Below are 20,574 nucleotides of genomic sequence, written 5' to 3'. Positions count from 1 at the left end.
TTAAATGTCAGGAATTGTGAAAAACTGAGTTTAAATGTATTTGGCTAAAGTGTATGTAAACTTCCGACAACTGTACATACAGCTACACACACACACACACACACACACACACACACACACACACACACACACACTGCCTCAGACATACATATACATACAGCTGCACACACACACACACACTGCCTCAGACATACATATACATACAGCTGCACACACAATCTCTCAGCCTCAGACACATACACTGAACTAGCAACATCAGCCTTAGCTTGTTCTGATGTTCCTCCCACATGCAGTAATATCCTGTACCCGCCCCTTTTCTCTCTCTATCCCCCAGACATCCCAGCGGTGCTAGCGGAGTCTGCCGTGTTTACTCCGGAGGATGGGAGTGGAGGAGGAGGGTTTGTGGTCCACTGGCTCAACAACAAGGACCTGTCCTTCACCACCTCCATGGACCTGTTCATGCTGCAGCTCCGCAAGCTCTCAGAACAGCAGCTGGACCAAGCCACCGACGACGCCCTCGACCAGAACGGCTCCCCCATTAAGTTTGACTTTGGTACGCTCTGTTTCAGAAACCCTCAGATCTACATGCTGTTGTTGTGAGATATATATATATAAACTAGTTCTGAGTAGCTGACCCAGTACAAAATCGTTGTAGAGTTGTGGAATACATCTGGGTAATATCAGTCTGTTCCAAGGTATTCTATACACACTGACATATCATACTCTGTCCGTGTCTAACTCCCACCCTCCCTCTCTCTCTCCAGACCTAGATGAGATGTCAGAGAAGGGTTCATCAGAGCATGGTGAGGAGGGTGAGGGTGGTGAGGGCAGCACCAAGGCGTCGTCCCCAGGCTCCAGTAGCTCGGTGCCCCTGCCCTCCATGTTGCTGGAGAGGAAGATGGAGGCGTTAACTCTGGAGTGGAATAAGAGTCCTGACATGCTGTTTACCATCCACCCCACCGACGGGTCCTTCCTGGTCTGGCACGTCAAATACCTGGACGAGTACATCCAGGGGATCTTCAGACAGGTGCAGGTAAGAGGAGACTGCACATGCAGCAACACACGCACGGACATGAAGAGAAACACATATTGTACATGGATACACACCTACCAGCATTATCCCCACACAAGAGGAAGCAGAATTATACTCCAATCGGACTATTCTCTCTCTCCCCTCCCTCTCTCCATCCCTTTTTCTCCAGGTGTCGTTCTCGTCCCGTATCCCGGTGGCGTTCCCTACAGGCGACGCCAACTCCCTGAGTAAGAACATTCTGATGTACGCCTGCTCCTTTTCCAACGTGGATATCTCCAACGCCGGGGAGGAGCAGGGGAGGAGGGCCCGCCGTTTGCCCCGTTCTGCCTCTGCTGGGCTGGGTTCCTCAGCCCTCAGCCTCTCTCTGGGCCAAGCTCCAGGCATCGGCCCCGCTGTCATGATGGTGTCCAAACATGTGGACGGGTCTCTCAATCAGGTGAGAGGGAGTGGCAGACTGTGACTGTGTCCCAAACCTACTTATTCCCTATGTAGTGCACTAACTTTGACCAGGGCTCATAAGAGTATTGAGGTCCTTACATTCATGCTTAAAAGACAAACTACAACCATATAAAGTAAAAAAAACAAAAATCCCTCTAATAATGTCATACTATGATAAATAATGTATAATAAACTTGTGTATAGACATTTTGTGACTCAGTTTTCCTTTCAATCCGTTTCCCTCTCTAGTGGGCGGTGACGTTCGCCGAGCGCTCGGCGTTCTCCAACGTTCTAACCGTGTCTCATACGTTCCGTTACTGCGGTCACCGGTTCCACCTCAACGACCAGGCGTGTCACACTGTCCTCCCCCTACTGCTGACCTCCTCCCACCACAACGCTCTCCTCACCCCCCCCTCCGCCCCCGGCAGCATCGACCTCGACCAGCCACCCACACACACACCTCCCCCCAGAGGACGGCGCAGGTAGGGAGGGAGGAAGGGAGTGTGTGTGTCTGTGTGTGTGTGTCATAGAAGGAAGCAACGAGGACCCTCTAGGACCCTCAATGTCTAGAAAGTGTGTGTGTGTTTACACAGAAATACGTGTGTGTGTGTGTGTGTGTGTGTGTGTGTGTGTGTGTGTGCGTGCCTGCAAGCGTGTATGCGTAATATAATCTCTGTCTTTGACAATCTGTGTGTGTGTGTGTGTGTGACAAACACATTTTTATACAAACTCATTATCCAGAGAGACTTATAGTAGTGAATGCATACTTTTTCGTACTGGTCGCCCGTGGGAATTGAACCCACAACCCTAGTGTTGTAAGCACCATGCTCTGCCAACTGAGTCACACACTGTGACAAACTCTGTGTGTGTGATCCCCCAGGAAGCAGCTGCGTAACGCGGCCACCAGGACCTTCCATGACCCGAACGCCATCTACAGTGAGCTGATTCTGTGGCGGGTGGACCACATAGGACCCCTGTCCTGCACTGGAGGGGTGTCAGAGCTGGCCCGCATCAACTCCCTACACACATCAGCCTTCTCCAATGTAGCATGGCTGCCTACCCTGGTACCCAGCTCTGTGCTAGGTTAGCACACACACACACACACACACAGGAATCCATGCACACATCAGCCTTCTCCAATGTAGCATGGCTGCCTACCCTGGTACCCAGCTCTGTGCTAGGTTAGCACACACACACACACACACACAGGAATCCATGCACACATCAGCCTTCTCCAATGTAGCATGGCTGCCTACCCTGGTACCCAGCTCTGTGCTAGGTTAGCACTCAGCCGCACACACACACACACACACACACACACACACACACACACACACACACACACACACACACACACACACACACTCTGCAATACAGAAGCCATTTCTAGTGTGCTCTGAAGTGTATTGTTGGAGGATGTATATAATGTATAACTGGTGTCCATGTGTGTATCACATGTTCAGACAAGGTACTGGTGAAGTACTCAATGATTGTCAAGGGGTGGTTTGGCGACACCTGTAGGGCTTCAAGTTGAAGTTTGAAATTTTATTGGGCGTATATAGTAACTACATGCAGGACCTTAGTCAGAGCGCTCACATTTAAAACAGCATCTCTCCCCTCTATCTCCAGGTACGTACTGTAACAGTTCCAGTGCGTGCTTCGTAGCGTCAGACGGTAAGAACCTGCGTCTCTACCAGGCTGTGGTGGACGCCAGGAAACTACTGGACGAACTGTCAGACCCTGAGACCTCAGTAAGTAAACACAGACACGTACAGATGTCCTCAGTCAGATTAACAGTGAAATCCTGAGACCTCAGTAAGTAAACACAGAGACAGACACGTACAGATGTCCTCAGTCAGATTAACAGTGAAACCCTGAGACCTCAGTAAGTAAACACAGAGACAGACACGTACAGATGTCCTCAGTCAGATTAACAGTGAAATCCTGAGACCTCAGTAAGTAAACACAGAGACAGACACGTACAGATGTCCTCAATCAGATTAACAGTGAAACCCTGAGACCTCAGTAAGTAAACACAGAGACAGACACGTACAGATGTCCTCAGTCAGATTAACAGTGAAACCCTGAGACCTCAGTAAGTAAACACAGAGACAGACACGTACAGATGTCCTCAATCAGATTAACAGTGAAACCCTGAGACCTCAGTAAGTAAACACAGAGACGTACAGATGTCCTCAATCAGATTAACAGTGAAACCCTGAGACCTCAGTAAGTAAACACAGAGACAGACACGTACAGATGTCCTCAATCAGATTAACAGTGAAACCCTGAGACCTCAGTAAGTAAACACAGACACGTACAGATGTCCTCAGTCAGATTAACAGTGAAATCCTGAGACCTCAGTAAGTAAACACAGAGACGTACAGATGTCCTCAGTCAGATTAACAGTGAAACCCTGAGACCTCAGTAAGTAAACACAGAGACAGACACGTACAGATGTCCTCAGTCAGATTAACAGTGAAACCCTGAGACCTCAGTAAGTAAACACAGAGACAGAGACGTACAGATGTCCTCAGTCAGATTAACAGTGAAACCCTGAGACCTCAGTAAGTAAACACAGAGACAGACACGTACAGATGTCCTCAGTCAGATTAACAGTGAAACCCTGAGACCTCAGTAAGTAAACACAGAGACAGACACGTACAGATGTCCTCAATCAGATTAACAGTGAAACCCTGAGACCTCAGTAAGTAAACACAGACACGTACAGATGTCCTCAATCAGATTAACAGTGAAACCCTGAGACCTCAGTAAGTAAACACAGACACGTACAGATGTCCTCAGTCAGATTAACAGTGAAATCCTGAGACCTCAGTAAGTAAACACAGAGACGTACAGATGTCCTCAGTCAGATTAACAGTGAAACCCTGAGACCTCAGTAAGTAAACACAGAGACAGACACGTACAGATGTCCTCAGTCAGATTAACAGTGAAACCCTGAGACCTCAGTAAGTAAACACAGAGACAGAGACGTACAGATGTCCTCAGTCAGATTAACAGTGAAACCCTGAGACCTCAGTAAGTAAACACAGAGACAGACACGTACAGATGTCCTCAGTCAGATTAACAGTGAAACCCTGAGACCTCAGTAAGTAAACACAGAGACAGACACGTACAGATGTCCTCAATCAGATTAACAGTGAAACCCTGAGACCTCAGTAAGTAAACACAGACACGTACAGATGTCCTCAATCAGATTAACAGTGAAACCCTGAGACCTCAGTAAGTAAACACAGAGACAGACACGTACAGATGTCCTCAATCAGATTAACAGTGAAATCCTGAGACCTCAGTAAGTAAACACAGAGACAGACACGTACAGATGTCCTCAGTCAGATTAACAGTGAAATCCTGAGACCTCAGTAAGTAAACACAGAGACAGACACGTACAGATGTCCTCAGTCAGATTAACAGTGAAATCCTGAGACCTCAGTAAGTAAACACAGAGACAGACACGTACAGATGTCCTCAGTCAGATTAACAGTGAAACCCTGAGACCTCAGTAAGTAAACACAGAGACGTACAGATGTCCTCAGTCAGATTAACAGTGAAATCCTGAGACCTCAGTAAGTAAACACAGAGACGTACAGATGTCCTCAGTCAGATTAACAGTGACATCCTGAGACCTCAGTAAGTAAACACAGAGACAGACACGTACAGATGTCCTCAGTCAGATTAACAGTGAAATCCTGAGACCTCAGTAAGTAAACACAGAGACAGACACGTACAGATGTCCTCAGTCAGATTAACAGTGAAACCCTGAGACCTCAGTAAGTAAACACAGAGACAGACACGTACAGATGTCCTCAGTCAGATTAACAGTGAAACCCTGAGACCTCAGTAAGTAAACACAGAGACAGACACGTACAGATGTCCTCAATCAGATTAACAGTGAAACCCTGAGACCTCAGTAAGTAAACACAGAGACAGAGACGTACAGATGTCCTCAGTCAGATTAACAGTGAAACCCTGAGTCCTCAGTAAGTAATCACAGAGACAGACACGTACAGATGTCCTCAGTCAGATTAACAGTGAAATCCTGTGACCTCAGTAAGTAAACACAGAGACAGACACGTACAGATGTCCTCAGTCAGATTAACAGTGAAACCCTGAGACCTCAGTAAGTAAACACAGAGACAGACACGTACATATGTCCTCAGTCAGATTAACAGTGAAATCCTGTGACCTCAGTAAGTAAACACAGAGACAGACACGTACAGATGTCCTCAGTCAGATTAACAGTGAAATCCTGAGACCTCAGTAAGTAAACACAGAGACAGAGACGTACAGATGTCCTCAGTCAGATTAACAGTGAAACCCTGAGACCTCAGTAAGTAAACACAGAGACAGACACGTACAGATGTCCTCAGTCAGATTAACAGTGAAATCCTGAGACCTCAGTAAGTAAACACAGAGACAGACACGTACAGATGTCCTCAGTCAGATTAACAGTGAAACCCTGAGACCTCAGTAAGTAAACACAGAGACAGACACGTACAGATGTCCTCAGTCAGATTAACAGTGAAATCCTGAGACCTCAGTAAGTAAACACAGAGACAGACACGTACAGATGTCCTCAGTCAGATTAACAGTGAAACCCTGAGACCTCAGTAAGTAAACACAGAGACAGACACGTACAGATGTCCTCAGTCAGATTAACAGTGAAATCCTGATACCTCAGTAAGTAAACACAGAGACAGACACGTACAGATGTCCTCAGTCAGATTAACAGTGAAACCCTGATACCTCAGTAAGTAAACACAGAGACAGACACGTACAGATGTCCTCAGTCAGATTAACAGTGAAACCCTGAGACCTCAGTAAGTAAACACAGAGACAGACACGTACAGATGTCCTCAGTCAGATTAACAGTGAAACCCTGAGACCTCAGTAAGTAAACACAGAGACAGACACGTACAGATGTCCTCAGTCAGATTAACAGTGAAACCCTGAGACCTCAGTAAGTAATAACAGAGACAGACACGTACAGATGTCCTCAGTCAGATTAACAGTGAAACCCTGAGACCTCAGTAAGTAAACACAGAGACAGACACGTACAGATGTCCTCAGTCAGATTAACAGTGAAACCCTGAGACCTCAGTAAGTAAACACAGAGACAGACACGTACAGATGTCCTCAGTCAGATTAACAGTGAAACCCTGAGACCTCAGTAAGTAAACACAGAGACAGACACGTACAGATGTCCTCAGTCAGATTAACAGTGAAACCCTGAGACTGAAGGGACCGGAACTTTAAAGCTTCAAGGTAGCTGGTTAAAGAATCTGTTTGGTAACCCCCCCCCCCTGTCTCTCTCTCTCTCTCTCTCTCTCTCTCTCTCTCTCTCTCTCTCTCTCTCTCTCTCTGTCTATCTGTGTCTCTCTGTCTGTGTGTGTATGTCTCTCTCTCTCTCTCTCTGTGTCTCTCTCTCTGTGTCTCTCTCTCTGTGTCTCTCTCTCTGTGTCTCTCTCTCTGTGTCTCTCTCTCTGTGTCTCTCTCCATAGAAACTAGTAGGAGAGGTATTTAATATAGTGAGCCAGCAGTCGACAGCCAGACCAGGCTGCATCATAGAACTAGATGTCATCACTAACCAGGTAAGAAATACCTATCTTGTCTCTTTATCTAAGCAGTAAGGCAAATCAAATGTTATTTGTCACATGTGCCGAATACAACAGGTGTAGACCTTACCGTGAAATGCTTACTTACAGGCCCTTAACCACACCTGTCTTTTTATCTAAGCAGTAAGTCAAGAGATCATGCTATATCATTAATCTAGTCACAGGTAAATGGTGGTGCACAGCGAAAGTATTTTACCTTATATACATATGTTAACATTGACAAAGCAAGCGAAGTAGATAATATACAAAAGTGAAATAAACAATAAAAATGAACAGTAAACATTACTCACATTACACTCTCTCTCTCGCTCTCTCTCTCTATAGTGTGGATCGACCACCCAGCTCCTTCATGTCTTCCAGGAGGACTTTATTTTGGGGTATAAACCTCAGGAGGACCCAGAGCTCTACACTACATCCTACCCTTCTACCGAGGGTACGGGAGGTTGGAGGGAGGGAGGAAGAGAGAGAGAAAGCAGAGAGGGAGGGAGGGACAGAGAATTGAGGGTGCGAAAGGATGGACAGAAGAATGGATGGATGGATGAATTATGAATTGTTTAATGTATGAATGACATGATTAGCCTCAGGAGGACCCAGAGCTCTACACACTGACCTTCCTTCAACTCAGGATGGGATGGATGGATAGACGGACGGATGGATGGATTGATGAATGAGTGGATGACTGAACTGAAGAACTTGTAAAAACGTTGTTGTGTTTCTCTCTCCTCTCCAGAGTACCACCCTACTCCGTTCTCTGAGAAGTTCTTCCTGGTTGTCATAGAGAAGGACCTGAACATGAACTCTGTGCTGCAGATGTGGCACCTGCACCTACAGTCCGTGCAGGCCTGTGTGGGTGAGTACCTAACCACAACCCAACCTAACCTAGGCCTGTGTGGGTGAGTACCTAACCACAACCACAACCTAACCTAGGCCTGTGTGGGTGAGTACCTAACCAAAACCCAACCTAACCTAGGCCTGTGTGGGGGAGTACCTAACCTAACCACAACCTAACCTAGGCCTGTGTGGGTGAGTACCTAACCACAACCCAACCTAACCTAGGCCTGTGTGGGTGAGTACCTAACCACAACCCAACCTAACCTAGGCCTGTGTGGGTGAGTACCTAACCACAACCCAACCTAACCTAGGCCTGTGTGGGTGAGTACCTAACCACAACCACAACCTAACCTAGGCCTGTGTTGGTGAGTACCTAACCTAACCACAACCTAACCTAGGCCTGTGTGGGTGAGTACCTAACCGCAACCCTGACCCAACCTAACCACAACCAAACCTAACCACAACCTAACCTAGGCCTGTGTGGGTGAGTACCTAACCACAACCCTGACCCAACCTAACCACAACCTAACCACAACCTAACCTAGGCCTGTGTGGGTGAGTAGACTGCAATGTAATATAGTAAAGTAGACTTCAGAATAATAAAGTAACGTACAGTAGTCCCCGGTATAATAGAGTACGGTAGTCCCCGGTATAATAGAGTACGGTAGTCCCCGGTATAATAGAGTACAGTAGTCCCCGGTATAATAGAGTACAGTAGTCCCCGGTATAATAGAGTACAGTAGTCCCCGGTATAATAGAGTACAGTAGTCCCCGGTATAATAGAGTACAGTAGTCCCCGGTATAATAGAGTACAGTAGTCCCCGGTATAATAGAGTACAGTAGTCCCCGGTATAATAGAGTACAGTAGTCCCCGGTATAATAGAGTACAGTAGTCCCCGGTATAATAGAGTACAGTAGTCCCGGTATAATAGAGTACAGTAGTCCCGGTATAATAGAGTACGGTAGTCCCGGTATAATAGAGTACGGTAGTCCCCGGTATAATAGAGTACGGTAGTCCCCGGTATAATAGAGTACGGTAGTCCCCGGTATGTATAATAGAGTACGGTAGACCCCGGTATGTATAATAGAGTACGGTAGACCCCGGTATGTATAATAGAGTACGGTAGACCCCGGTATGTATAATAGAGTACGGTAGACCCCGGTATGTATAATAGAGTACGGTAGACCCCGGTATGTATAATAGAGTACGGTAGACCCCGGTATGTATAATAGAGTACGGTAGACCCCGGTATGTATAATAGAGTACGGTAGACCCCGGTATGTATAATAGAGTACGGTAGACCCCGGTATGTATAATAGAGTACGGTAGACCCCGGTATGTATATAGAGTTACGGTAGACCCCCGGTATGTATAATAGAGTACTGTAGACCCCGGTATGTATAATAGAGTACGGTAGCCCCGGTATGTATATAGAGTACGGTAGACCCCGTATGTATAACTAGAGTACGGTAGACCGGTATAATAGAGTACGGTAGACCCCGGTATGTATAATAGAGTACGGTAGACCCCGGTATGTATAATAGAGTACGGTAGACCCGGTATGTATAATAGAGTACGGTAGACCCCGGTATGTATAATAGAGTACGGTAGACCCGGTATGTATAATAGAGTACGGTAGACCCGGTATGTATAATAGAGTACGGTAGACCCCGGTATGTATAATAGAGTACGGTAGACCCCGGTATGTATAATAGAGTACGGTAGACCCCGGTATGTATAATAGAGTACGGTAGACCCCGGTATGTATAATAGAGTACGGTAGACCCCGGTATGTATAATAGAGTACGGTAGACCCCGGTATAATAGAGTAATGTACAGTAGTCCCCGGTATAATAGAGTAATGTACAGTAGTCCCCGGTATAATAAAGTAATGTAGACCCCGGTATGTATAATAGAGTACGGTAGACCCCGGTATAATAGAGTAATGTACAGTAGTGCTGCGGTATAATAGAGTAATGTACAGTAGTCCCCGGTATAATAGAGTACGGTAGTCCCCGGTATAGTAGAGTACAGTAGTCCCCGGTATAATAGAGTAATGTACATTAGTCCCGGTATAATAGAGTACAGTAGTCCCCGGTATAATAGAGTACAGTAGTCCCCGGTATAATAGAGTACAGTAGTCCCCGGTATAATAGAGTACAGTAGTCCCCGGTATAATAGAGTAATGTACATTAGTCCCCGGTATAACGGAGTGCGGTGGACCCCGGTGTAACGGAGTGCGGTGGACCCCGGTGTAACGGAGTGCGGTGGACCCCGGTGTAACGGAGTGCGGTGGACCCCGGTGTAACGGAGTGCGGTGGACCCCGGTGTAACGGAGTGCGGTGGACCCCGGTGTAACGGAGTGCGGTGGACCCCGGTGTAACGGAGTGCGGTGGACCCCGGTGTAACGGAGTGCGGTGGACCCCGGTGTAACGGAGTGCGGTGGACCCCGGTGTAACGGAGTGCGGTGGACCCCGGTGTAACGGAGTGCGGCGGACCCCGGTGTAACGGAGTGCGGCGGACCCCGGTGTAACGGAGTGCGGCGGACCCCGGTGTAACGGAGTGCGGCGGACCCCGGTGTAACGGAGTGCGGCGGACCCCGGTGTAACGGAGTGCGGCGGACCCCGGTGTAGCGGAGTGGCGGCGGACCCCGGTGTAACGGAGTGCGGCGGACCCCGGTGTAACGGAGTGCGGCGGACCCCGGTGTAACGGAGTGCGGCGGACCCCGGTGTAACGGAGTGCGGCGGACCCCGGTGTAACGGAGTGCGGCGGACCCCGGTGTAACGGAGTGCGGCGGACCCCGGTGTAACGGAGTGCGGCGGACCCCGGTGTAACGGAGTGCGGCGGACCCCGGTGTAACGGAGTGCGGCGGTCCCCGGTGTAACGGAGTAGTGCGGCGGGACCCCGGTGTAACGGAGTAGTGCGGCGGACCCCGGTGTAGCGGAGTAGTGCGGCGGACCCCGGTGTAGCGGAGTAGTGCGGCGGTCTCCGGTGTAGCGGAGTAGTGCGGCGGTCTCCGGTGTAGCGGAGTAGTGCGGCGGTCTCCGGTGTAGCGGAGTAGTGCGGCGGTCTCCGGTGTAGCGGAGTAGTGCGGCGGTCTCCGGTGTAGCGGAGTAGTGCGGCGGTCTCCGGTGTAGCGGAGTAGTGCGGCGGTACCCCGTGTAGCGGAGTAGTGCGGCGGTCTCCGGTGTAGCGGAGTAGTGCGGCGGTCTCCGGTGTAGCGGAGTAGTGCGGCGGTCTCCGGTGTAGCGGAGTAGTGCGGCGGTCTCCGGTGTAGCGGAGTAGTGCGGCGGTCTCCGGTGTAGCGGAGTAGTGCGGCGGTCTCCGGTGTAGCGGAGTAGTGCGGCGGTCTCCGGTGTAGCGGAGTAGTGCGGCGGATTAGTATACACAATGAGGCCTGTGTAGTTTGTATATTGATTGTGTTGAAGATTAAAAAAAAAATCTTGGTTTGTTTAGATAACAGTTTGGACAGTTTGTTCAGATAATATTGTGAACAATAAAGTTTTTTCTCTGTTGTTGAGATGACTATATGAACAATAAAGTTTTCTTTCTGTCTCTCTCGCTCTGTGTTTAGATGATCCGGTCCCAGAGAGGTCGTACCAGTCTCAGCTGACGATCCCATTCCAACAGAGTACAGCTGACACCTCCTCCTCCCCTCTCCCCCGCTCAGCCTCCACAGCGAACCTGCAGTCAGCCAGCAAACTGATCCTCAGCTCCAAGCTGGTCTGTAGCCACCGCCTGGACCTGCCTGTTGGGGTGGAGGTGACCAGGGCTACGCCCTCCGCAGGTACGGATGGATATACACACACACACACCCTCCACAGGTAGACTAATAACTTTACTTTTACATATTTGTGAAAACAGTCAAAATGTAATGTATTCCAAAGTAAAAGTTTTAAAACCAACAGCACATCATAGAAAATTGAAACGCCTCCCAAGCCAGGGACTGGATCTTAACAATTTAATATGGCATTGTCCTCCATGTCTTCAAGTCATCTGAGTTAGTCTGATTCTTTTGTAACAGTTATTCTATACTGTCTCTCTCCCTCTCTCTCCAGGTCACCTGAGTTCGTCGTCCATCTACCCTGTGTGTCTGGCCCCCTATCTGATCGTCACCACCTGCTCTGACTCCCGTGTCCGGTTCTGGCGCTGCTCTGTGGAGGGGGAGAGCAGGGTCTATCACTGGGAGCCCTGGGCTCTACTCAACGAGGAGGAGGATAACAACAGTGCTGTGTGTGTCCCAGGACGTCCTGTAGCCGTGTCCTGTTCCTACACTGGACGACTGGCCGTGTCCTTCAAACAGGCCCGGCCCGGACACATCCCGGGACAGGTAGGACAGGACTTTTACTGTACGCTCCACTCAAGTTAATGGCTCATTGGATTAGTGCATATTCTGTTTAAGTGCAGTGTAGTTCACCTGTCTGAATTCAAGCACATTGCTTTTCATTTCTGGCCCTGAGGAATGTAAAAAAATACAGTTTAATCTTTATCAGTCATTTTGTTGAAGGTTTTACCTGAAGTGGTTGTGGTTCTGTGTCTAGATATGGTTTTGGATGAGAACATCTGATGACTAAAATGTACAATACTTCATTGTTCATTTTCCCTCAGACATTTAGTATTTTTGCATTTAACCTGACTGTTTAATGAAGTGTGTACCTTCCTCCTTCCCTCCCTCTCTCCAGAGCCATGGTCCAGCAGGGGACTTCTCCATGCACGTGTCCATCTTTGAGTGTGAGTCTACGGGGGGGTCTGAGTGGGTGTTGGAGCAGACCCTCCACCTGGATGACTTCACTAGGCCCTCCTCTACCCTGGACCCTGGAGTCAGTGTAGACTCCAACCTCTTTGTGTACAGCAGGTACTGGTGGGGTGTGTGTGAGTGTGTGTGTGTGTGTGTCTGTAAGTCTCTAAAATGACTAACCCCCTCTCTCTGTAGGTCTGACCTGTACATGAGTCGCGACCACCACTCTCCCAACATCAAACACTACGTCCACCTGGACTGGCTGTCCAAAGAGGATGGGTCTCATATCCTCACGGTGGGGGTGGGATCCAATATCCTCATGTACGGTCGCATCTCGGGCGTGGTCAACGAACAGACCGCAAGCAAGGACGGGGTGGCGATCATCACCCTACCTCTAGGGGGCAGCATCAAACAGGTACACGCTCACACACACACCCAACCCAAAGTCAGCATCAAACAGGTACACGCTCACACACACACCCAACCCAAAGTCAGCATCAAACAGGTACACGCTCACACACACACCCAACCCAAAGTCAGCATCAAACAGGTACACGCTCACACACACACCCAACCCAAAGTCAGCATCAAACAGGTACACGCTCACGCACACACACTCCAATGTCAGCATCAAACAGGTACACGCTCACGCACACACACCCCAATGTCAGCATCAAACAGGTACACGCTCACGCACACACACCCCAATGTCAGCATCAAACAGGTACACGCTCACACACACACACCCCAAAGTCAGGATCAAACAGGTACACGCTCACACACACATACACCCCAAAGTCAGGATCAAACAGGTACATGCTCACACACACACACACACACACACACACACACACACACACCCCAAAGTCAGCATCAAACAGGTACACGCTCACACACACACACCCCAAAGTCAGGATCAAACAGGTACACGCTCACACACACATACACCCCAAAGTCAGGATCAAACAGGTACATGCTCACACACACACACACACACACACACACACACACACACACACACACACACACACACACACACCCCAAAGTCAGCATCAAACAGGTACACGCTCACACACACACACCCCAAAGTCAGGATCAAACAGGTACACGCTCACACACACACACACCCCAAAGTCAGGTTCAAACAGGTACACACTCATACACACACACACCCCAAAGTCAGCATCAAACTGGTACACGCTCACACACACACACACACACACCCCAAAGTCAGGATCAAACAGGTACTTCCGTAACCTACACTACCTTGTATTCTTCACACATTTAGTCTACTGTGTATTGCTGGTACATCTGCTGTTTGTTAGCATGTGGTTCTGTCTGTATGTGTTGTGTATGCTGCTAAATGACTTGCCTCTTTGAGGACATTCAAGTTTTCAAGTGTGCGTCCCAAATGGTTGCCTAGCTAGTCAGACTCCTTGCTTCATGCCAAACGCCACGCCCACGGACGTTAGTTTCTTCTCCACAATGAGTCTGGAACTGAGTCCCTCCCTGACCCGTCACCGAACGGGGCAGTGATTGGTCCAGAAACCCATTGGTATTCCACCAGAGTGTGTAAAGCACTGGTTTCAAAATGTGTCATTGGCTTTGATACTCTGATTGGTTAGCCCCTCGTGCCCATCCTCACAACAAACAACTTCAATGTTGTCAGTCTCAGACTAAAGTACTGTATGTAGTGAACGACAGAGCAGTGGAAGAATTTAGGGTGAGAAGTCAGGCTACCAAAATGGCACCCTATTCCCTAATTGGTGCACTACTTTTGACCAGAGCCTAATGAAAGCGTCTGGATAATAAACATTATTATTATAATAATAATCATTATTATTACCCCCCTGCATCCCTAACCTAATCTAACCTAACCTAATCTAATGTGAAACAGGGTATCCGTTCACGCTGGATCCTGCTGCGCACTGTGGACCTGCTCTCCTCTGTAGATGGCACCCCCTCCCTGCCCGTGTCCCTGTCCTGGGTGAGGGACGGCATCCTGGTGGTGGGTATGGACTGTGAGATGCACGTGTACGCCCAGTGGCGCCAGGACCACAAGCCCGGCGAGGCCGAGGGGGACAGCCTCTCCTCTGAAGATAACATCGCCGGGGGGGTTGGAGGGGGCGGGGGGCAGACGGACACCAATGCAACCACGGGGGGATCCTCATCGGCGTTCAAGGGGCGCGCCCGGTCCAAGAGTGTGTTTGAGGGCAACGTGGCAATCGACGAGGCTCTCCAGGCGCCGGCGGGGCTGCAGGAGGGGGGTCTGTTCGAGGCAGCCCACTCCCTGTCCCCCACCCTGCCTCAGTACCATCCAACACAGCTGCTGGAGCTCATGGACCTGGGGAAGGTCCGCCGCGCCAAGGTGGGTCTGACTGACTGGTCTGGGTGGATGGGTGTCTGGCTGGGTTTGGCTGGGTGTGTTGGTGGATGGAAGAATAGATGGCTGGTTGGCTGTCTGTTTGGGTGGATGGGTGGGGTGGATGAATGTCTGGTTGGCTGTCGGTCTGTCTGGTGGGTCTGGGTGGATGGGTGTGGTGGATGAATCTCTGGTTGGCTGTCGGTCTGTCTGGTGGGTCTGGGTGGATGGGTGTGGTGGATGAATGTCTGGTTGGCTGTCGGTCTGTCTGGTGGGTCTGGGTGGATGGGTGTGGTGGATGAATGTCTGGTTGGCTGTCGGTCTGTCTGGTGGGTCTGGGTGGATGGGTGTGGTGGACAAATGTCTGGTTGGCTGTCGGTCGGTGGGTCTGGGTGGATGGGTGTGGTGGATGAATGTCTGGTTGGCTGTTTGTCTGATTGGTGGGTGGGCTTGCATGGCTGGCTGGTTGGCTGCTTGCATGGCTGGCTGGCTGTTCTTCCATCTGCCTGTCCACTTTATAAATGTTTGCAACCAAGATACATTTATTGAAGTGACCAGACAACTTCTTGAGAAGTCATAGAATGTCATGATGATGATGACAACAACATGACTACTGTGATTATGATGACAATGATGATGGCGATGATGCCGTCGATGACTATATTAATGTCTCTGCCACGGATGAGGAAGATGAGGAAGATGGTTATTCTTCTTCTTCAGGCCATCCTGTCCCACCTGGTGAAGTGTATCGCTGGGGAGGTGGCTGTGGTGAGGGACGTGGAGGCAGGTGAGGGTGGAACCAGACGCCACCTGTCCCGGACAATCAGTGTGAGCGGCAGTACGGCTAAAGACACCATCGTGGCCGGTCGCGACGGGGGACGAGATTACACAGAAATCAACTCCATTCCCCCTCTACCCCTCTACGCTCTGCTCTCTGCTGACCTGGACACCTCCTATAAGGGAGGAGAGGAGGGGGCGAAGGGAGGGAAGGTGGCCGAGGTAGAGGGGGCGAGGAAGACAGGAGGAGATCAGTACACAGACCTGTTCCAGGTAAGAGGATTCAGGTTTCAGCTGGATGTTTCAGTGACACATAGAATCATAGTTCCTAAGTGTGTAGATGCTCAACAGGTTCTTCACAGATTCTGTTGGTTTATTTTCTGTTGTATAATGTTGATATTCTGTTACCTAAAGACAAGCTATGCAGTAAATGTTTGTTGGAACCATATGACCCCTCCATGTGTTAACCTCTGGGTCCAGATGTAATCTTCCCTGTTATACCCAAATCAATAATCAGTCAACCAGTCAATCATCTAGTCGTTGGCTCCCTCCCTCAGTTGCAGGCGGTGACGACAGATGACTTTGTGAGCTTCGCTACAGAGAAAGTAGAGAAGAAGTCTAGATTCATCAACCTGTCTCAGTACGGACCCACCTACTTCGGACCAGAACACGCACAGGTAAACAACAACAACATTTTTTTACTTACCAGCTTGTGGATGGTTTAGATGTTAGTGTCTGGTTTAATTGTTTGTCAAGTAAATATATTGCTTCTGTGATTAATACAGTCATTTGTCTCTGCTAATCTGTCTCCCTCTCTCCATCCTTCCCTCCCTCTCTCCCTCCTCCCTCCCTCCTCCCTCCCTCTCTCCCTCCTCCCTCCCTCTCTCCCTCCTCCCTCCCTCTCTCCCTCCTCCCTCCCTCTCTCCCTCCTCCCTCCCTCCAGGTGTTATCTAGTCAGCTGATGCATTCCAGTCTTCCAGGTCTGACCAGGTTGGAACAGATGTTTCTGGTGGCTCTAGCTGATACTGTAGCTACCACCAGTTCAGAGGTCAGCAGCTCCACTGACAAACAGTACACAGGTCAGTCTCAGAGAGAGGAAGGTTGTCTGTGACTTGGGCCATGTTTTACCTGACCATGGTCTATTAGGCAAAACAAATAGAAATATAATGTCATTAGTCTAGTCAGAGTTGTTCCCTGATTACGTGTTCTTAATGGTTGATATAAACACACACACTGACAGTTATCTTTGTCTTTTCACCTCCAGTATCAGTCTGGTATAGATGTTATTTAGTCTTTAAGGGGGAAGTGAGAATGAGACCTTAGCAGGTTGTTCCTCTGTTAAGTAAGCAGAGGGAGAGAAAGAAGGAGAGGGAGAGATTGAGAGGGGGTAGGGAGAGAGATTGAGAGGGGGTAGGGAGAGATTGAGAGGGGAGAGGGAGGGAGAGAGAGGGGCGGAAGAGGGAGAGAAGGTTAAAAGGTTCATGGACGAGACACACTAAGACACAGGACTATGAGGCACATTGAACTACCATGCTACCATGAACAAGTAGTGCACTATATAGGAAATGGGGTAGCATTTAGGGAGGAGGACCAGGCACATAGAGTGGAAGACATTTAAAGGGCTGATTCCTAAATCAGTGTTTTCATCTCTTTGTATGGATGGGTAGAGGAGGACGGCGAGATCCCTCAACCCTCTCCATCGGGTGTGGAGTCTTAGCAGGAAGCTGCTTTCTCCCAAATGAATGGGAAAGACCGGCACCATCTGATTCCATCTGATCAGTGTGTGTGAGTTAATGTGCTACACTAACCCATGTGTTAATAATGTGTTTCTGTCTAGGTGGTGAGGCCCTGGATGAGTGTGGGTTGAGGTACCTGTTAGCCATGCGTCTACACACCTGTCTCCTCACCTCTCTACCCCCACTGTACCGCATGCAGCTGCTGCACCAAGGTATGGTACACACAAACACACACACACTCCTGCTTCACAATCTGTCTTTCTGAGCTGTGATGGAGAGGGTCGTAGAGAATCTTATTGGTACATTATACTGAGACATTGATCTGGTATTGGATATGTAGGAGGACTTGCAGTGGATTTGTTGTCTCTCTCTGGGCCCTGTTCCCTCCCAGGTCCAGATATGTTGTCTCTCTCTGGGCCCTGTTCCTCCCAGGTCCAGATGTGTTGTCTCTCTCTGGGCCCTGTTCCCTCCCAGGTCCAGATATGTTGTCTCTCTCTGGGCCCTGTTCCCTCCCAGGTCCAGATATGTTGTCTCTCTCTGGGCCCTGTTCCTCCCAGGTCCAGATATGTTGTCTCTCTCTGGGCCCTGTTCCCTCCCAGGTCCAGATGTGTTGTCTCTCTCTGGGCCCTGTTCCTCCCAGGTCCAGATGTGTTGTCTCTCTCTGGGCCCTGTTCCCTCCCAGGTCCAGATGTGTTGTCTCTCTCTGGGCCCTGTTCCCTCCCAGGTCCAGATGTGTTGTCTCTCTCTGGGCCCTGTTCCCTCCCAGGTCCAGATATGTTGTCTCTCTCTGGGCCCTGTTCCTCCCAGGTCCAGATGTGTTGTCTCTCTCTGGGCCCTGTTCCTCCCAGGTCCAGATGTGTTGTCTCTCTCTGGGCCCTGTTCCTCCCAGGTCCAGATGTGTTGTCTCTCTCTGGGCCCTGTTCCCTCCCAGGTTCAGATATGTTGTCTCTCTCTGGGCCCTGTTCCCTCCCAGGTCCAGATATGTTGTCTCTCTCTGGGCCCTGTTCCTCCCAGGTCCAGATATGTTGTCTCTCTCTGGGCCCTGTTCCTCCCAGGTCCAGATATGTTGTCTCTCTCTGGGCCCTGTGCCCTCCTTTTTGTATGTTTTACTAAAACAAGCAACAATCAAGCACTGAAGCAAAGCAACCTTTTCTCTCCTCTCTGAACACAGTCACCTGTCTCCCTCCAGGTCTGTCTACGTGTCACTTTGCGTGGGCGTTCCACTCGGAGGCTGAGGAGGAGATGTTGAATATGATCCCGGCCATGCAGAGAGGAGACCCTCAGTGGTCTGAGCTACGGGCTGTAGGGGTGGGCTGGTGGATACGCAACATCAACACCCTACGCAGGATGGTGGAGAAGGTAGGGGATGGTGGAGAAGGTAGGGGATGGTGGAGAAGGTAGGGGATGGTGGAGAAGGTAGGGGATGGTGGAGAAGGTAGGGGATGGTGGAGAAGGTAGGGGATGGTGTGGCCTGAACTCCTATCATTGATTGATTGGTTGGTCTTCATGGTTTGATTGGTTGATCTGTGTGTAGGTGGGTAAAGCAGCGTTCCAGAAGAACAACGATCCTTTAGATGCAGCTCTGTTCTACCTGGCCATGAAGAAGAAGGCTGTTCTCTGGGGCCTGTTCAGGTAACACACCTGGAACACACCTGGACCTCTAGCCTGATCCCAGATCAGTTTGTGTTGTCCCACCTTTTTGTTTAGTTATTCCTCTCCTGGACTTTTCTTTAAAATCCACATTTTATGTTTATCCATGTGTCAGAACGCAATTACATGAATGATGTACGTAGGTAAATAATGTATATTATATTCTCCTCCTCTTCCTCCTCTCCTCTAGGTCTCAGCGTGATGAGAAGATGACGGTATTCTTTAAGAATAACTTCAGTGAGGACCGCTGGCGTAAAGCAGCTCTGAAGAACGCTTTCTCTCTGCTGGGGAAACAGCGCTTTGAACAGGCTGCTGCCTTCTTCCTGCTGGCTGGCTCCCTGAAAGACGCTGTCGAGGTCCGGAAACACACACACAGACAGACAGACAGACAGACAGACAGACAGACAGACAGACAGACAGACAGACAGACAGACAGACAGACTGTTCCTAGTTTAGACCTACTTCAGCTGCACCTGTATTGTCTGTTGTTGTGACATCGTCCTCGCCATGGAAACCTGGCACAGACCAATGTTTATGGAAGTCAACTAGGAGGTGTGTCAATGACTCTACAGTCATTGACTCTACAGCTGTGTGTGTGAATGCTCTAGTCTAAACCTGAAAGATAAGGTTGTGGGGCTGGTTAGCTACGTAAATGTTGGGGTTACTTTACCTTGGGCTGAGGGTGCAACAGCACAGTCTCAACATGCTGATAGCAGGACACTGCCTAGAGGGGGAATGGGTTCCTACTGTAAGTGTTTGGGGATAGTTTACCAGACAGTCGGTTCAAAAGGGCATCATTGAGGAGAACACTAGATCACACGTTCATCATTTTAGTCTGTCTTAGCCATGAGTCTTACTGTTTAGTCAGTTTTAGCAAACAGTCTAAACCTTGAACCTTGATTTGCCGTTGAACAGCGTTTTTAGTCCAGCAGGAGACAGACCCTGAATAAATCTATGGTTGTCAGGTTTCTTAGTAAGTCTATGTTGTAAACCCTGCACATGCAGAACCTGCTTGATGTGTGGACAGTGCCTGGTGTGGAACTCTATCTCCTCTACTCCAACTGTCCTCTACTCCACCTGTCCTCTACTCCAACTGTCCTCTACCCCAACTGTCCTCTACTCCAACTGTCCTCTACTCCAACTGTCCTCTACTTTGTCACTTACTTACTAGGCCTTTACAGTGGCTTGCGAAAGTATTCACTCCCCTTGGCATTTTTCCTATTTTGTTGCCTTACAACCTGGAATTAAAATATATTTTTTTGGGGGGGGTTGTATCATTTGATTTACACAACTTGCCATACACTTTGAAGATGCAAAATATTTTTTTATTGTGAAACAAACAAGAAATGACCAAAAAACTGAAAACTTGAGC

At 49.2% G+C, this 20,574-nt stretch overlaps 1 protein-coding gene across 1 annotated transcript in view; it reads left to right on the top strand.

The window, feature by feature from the left end:
* LOC115204762 (dmX-like protein 2) overlaps positions 1 to 20,574 on the top strand; it is a 103,499-nt gene that overhangs the window by 25,294 nt on the left and 57,631 nt on the right. The window contains exons 9-29 of the mRNA XM_029770469.1: positions 335 to 553; positions 765 to 1,033; positions 1,203 to 1,469; positions 1,721 to 1,953; positions 2,352 to 2,554; positions 3,101 to 3,222; positions 6,994 to 7,083; positions 7,432 to 7,540; positions 7,838 to 7,957; positions 11,514 to 11,726; positions 11,998 to 12,269; positions 12,622 to 12,794; positions 12,873 to 13,092; positions 14,575 to 15,045; positions 15,760 to 16,089; positions 16,374 to 16,493; positions 16,760 to 16,895; positions 17,654 to 17,764; positions 18,742 to 18,911; positions 19,087 to 19,184; positions 19,393 to 19,558. Coding sequence (XP_029626329.1) covers positions 335 to 553; positions 765 to 1,033; positions 1,203 to 1,469; positions 1,721 to 1,953; positions 2,352 to 2,554; positions 3,101 to 3,222; positions 6,994 to 7,083; positions 7,432 to 7,540; positions 7,838 to 7,957; positions 11,514 to 11,726; positions 11,998 to 12,269; positions 12,622 to 12,794; positions 12,873 to 13,092; positions 14,575 to 15,045; positions 15,760 to 16,089; positions 16,374 to 16,493; positions 16,760 to 16,895; positions 17,654 to 17,764; positions 18,742 to 18,911; positions 19,087 to 19,184; positions 19,393 to 19,558 — 4,112 coding nt within the window. The remainder of the gene's footprint in view (positions 1 to 334; positions 554 to 764; positions 1,034 to 1,202; positions 1,470 to 1,720; positions 1,954 to 2,351; positions 2,555 to 3,100; positions 3,223 to 6,993; positions 7,084 to 7,431; positions 7,541 to 7,837; positions 7,958 to 11,513; positions 11,727 to 11,997; positions 12,270 to 12,621; positions 12,795 to 12,872; positions 13,093 to 14,574; positions 15,046 to 15,759; positions 16,090 to 16,373; positions 16,494 to 16,759; positions 16,896 to 17,653; positions 17,765 to 18,741; positions 18,912 to 19,086; positions 19,185 to 19,392; positions 19,559 to 20,574) is intronic.

This window comes from Salmo trutta, chromosome 12, assembly GCF_901001165.1.
Source record: "Salmo trutta chromosome 12, fSalTru1.1, whole genome shotgun sequence".
NCBI classification, from domain to species: Eukaryota; Metazoa; Chordata; class Actinopteri; order Salmoniformes; family Salmonidae; genus Salmo; species Salmo trutta.
Note: the sequence above shows the minus strand (reverse complement) of the source record. Positions and strands in the feature narration are given on the sequence as shown.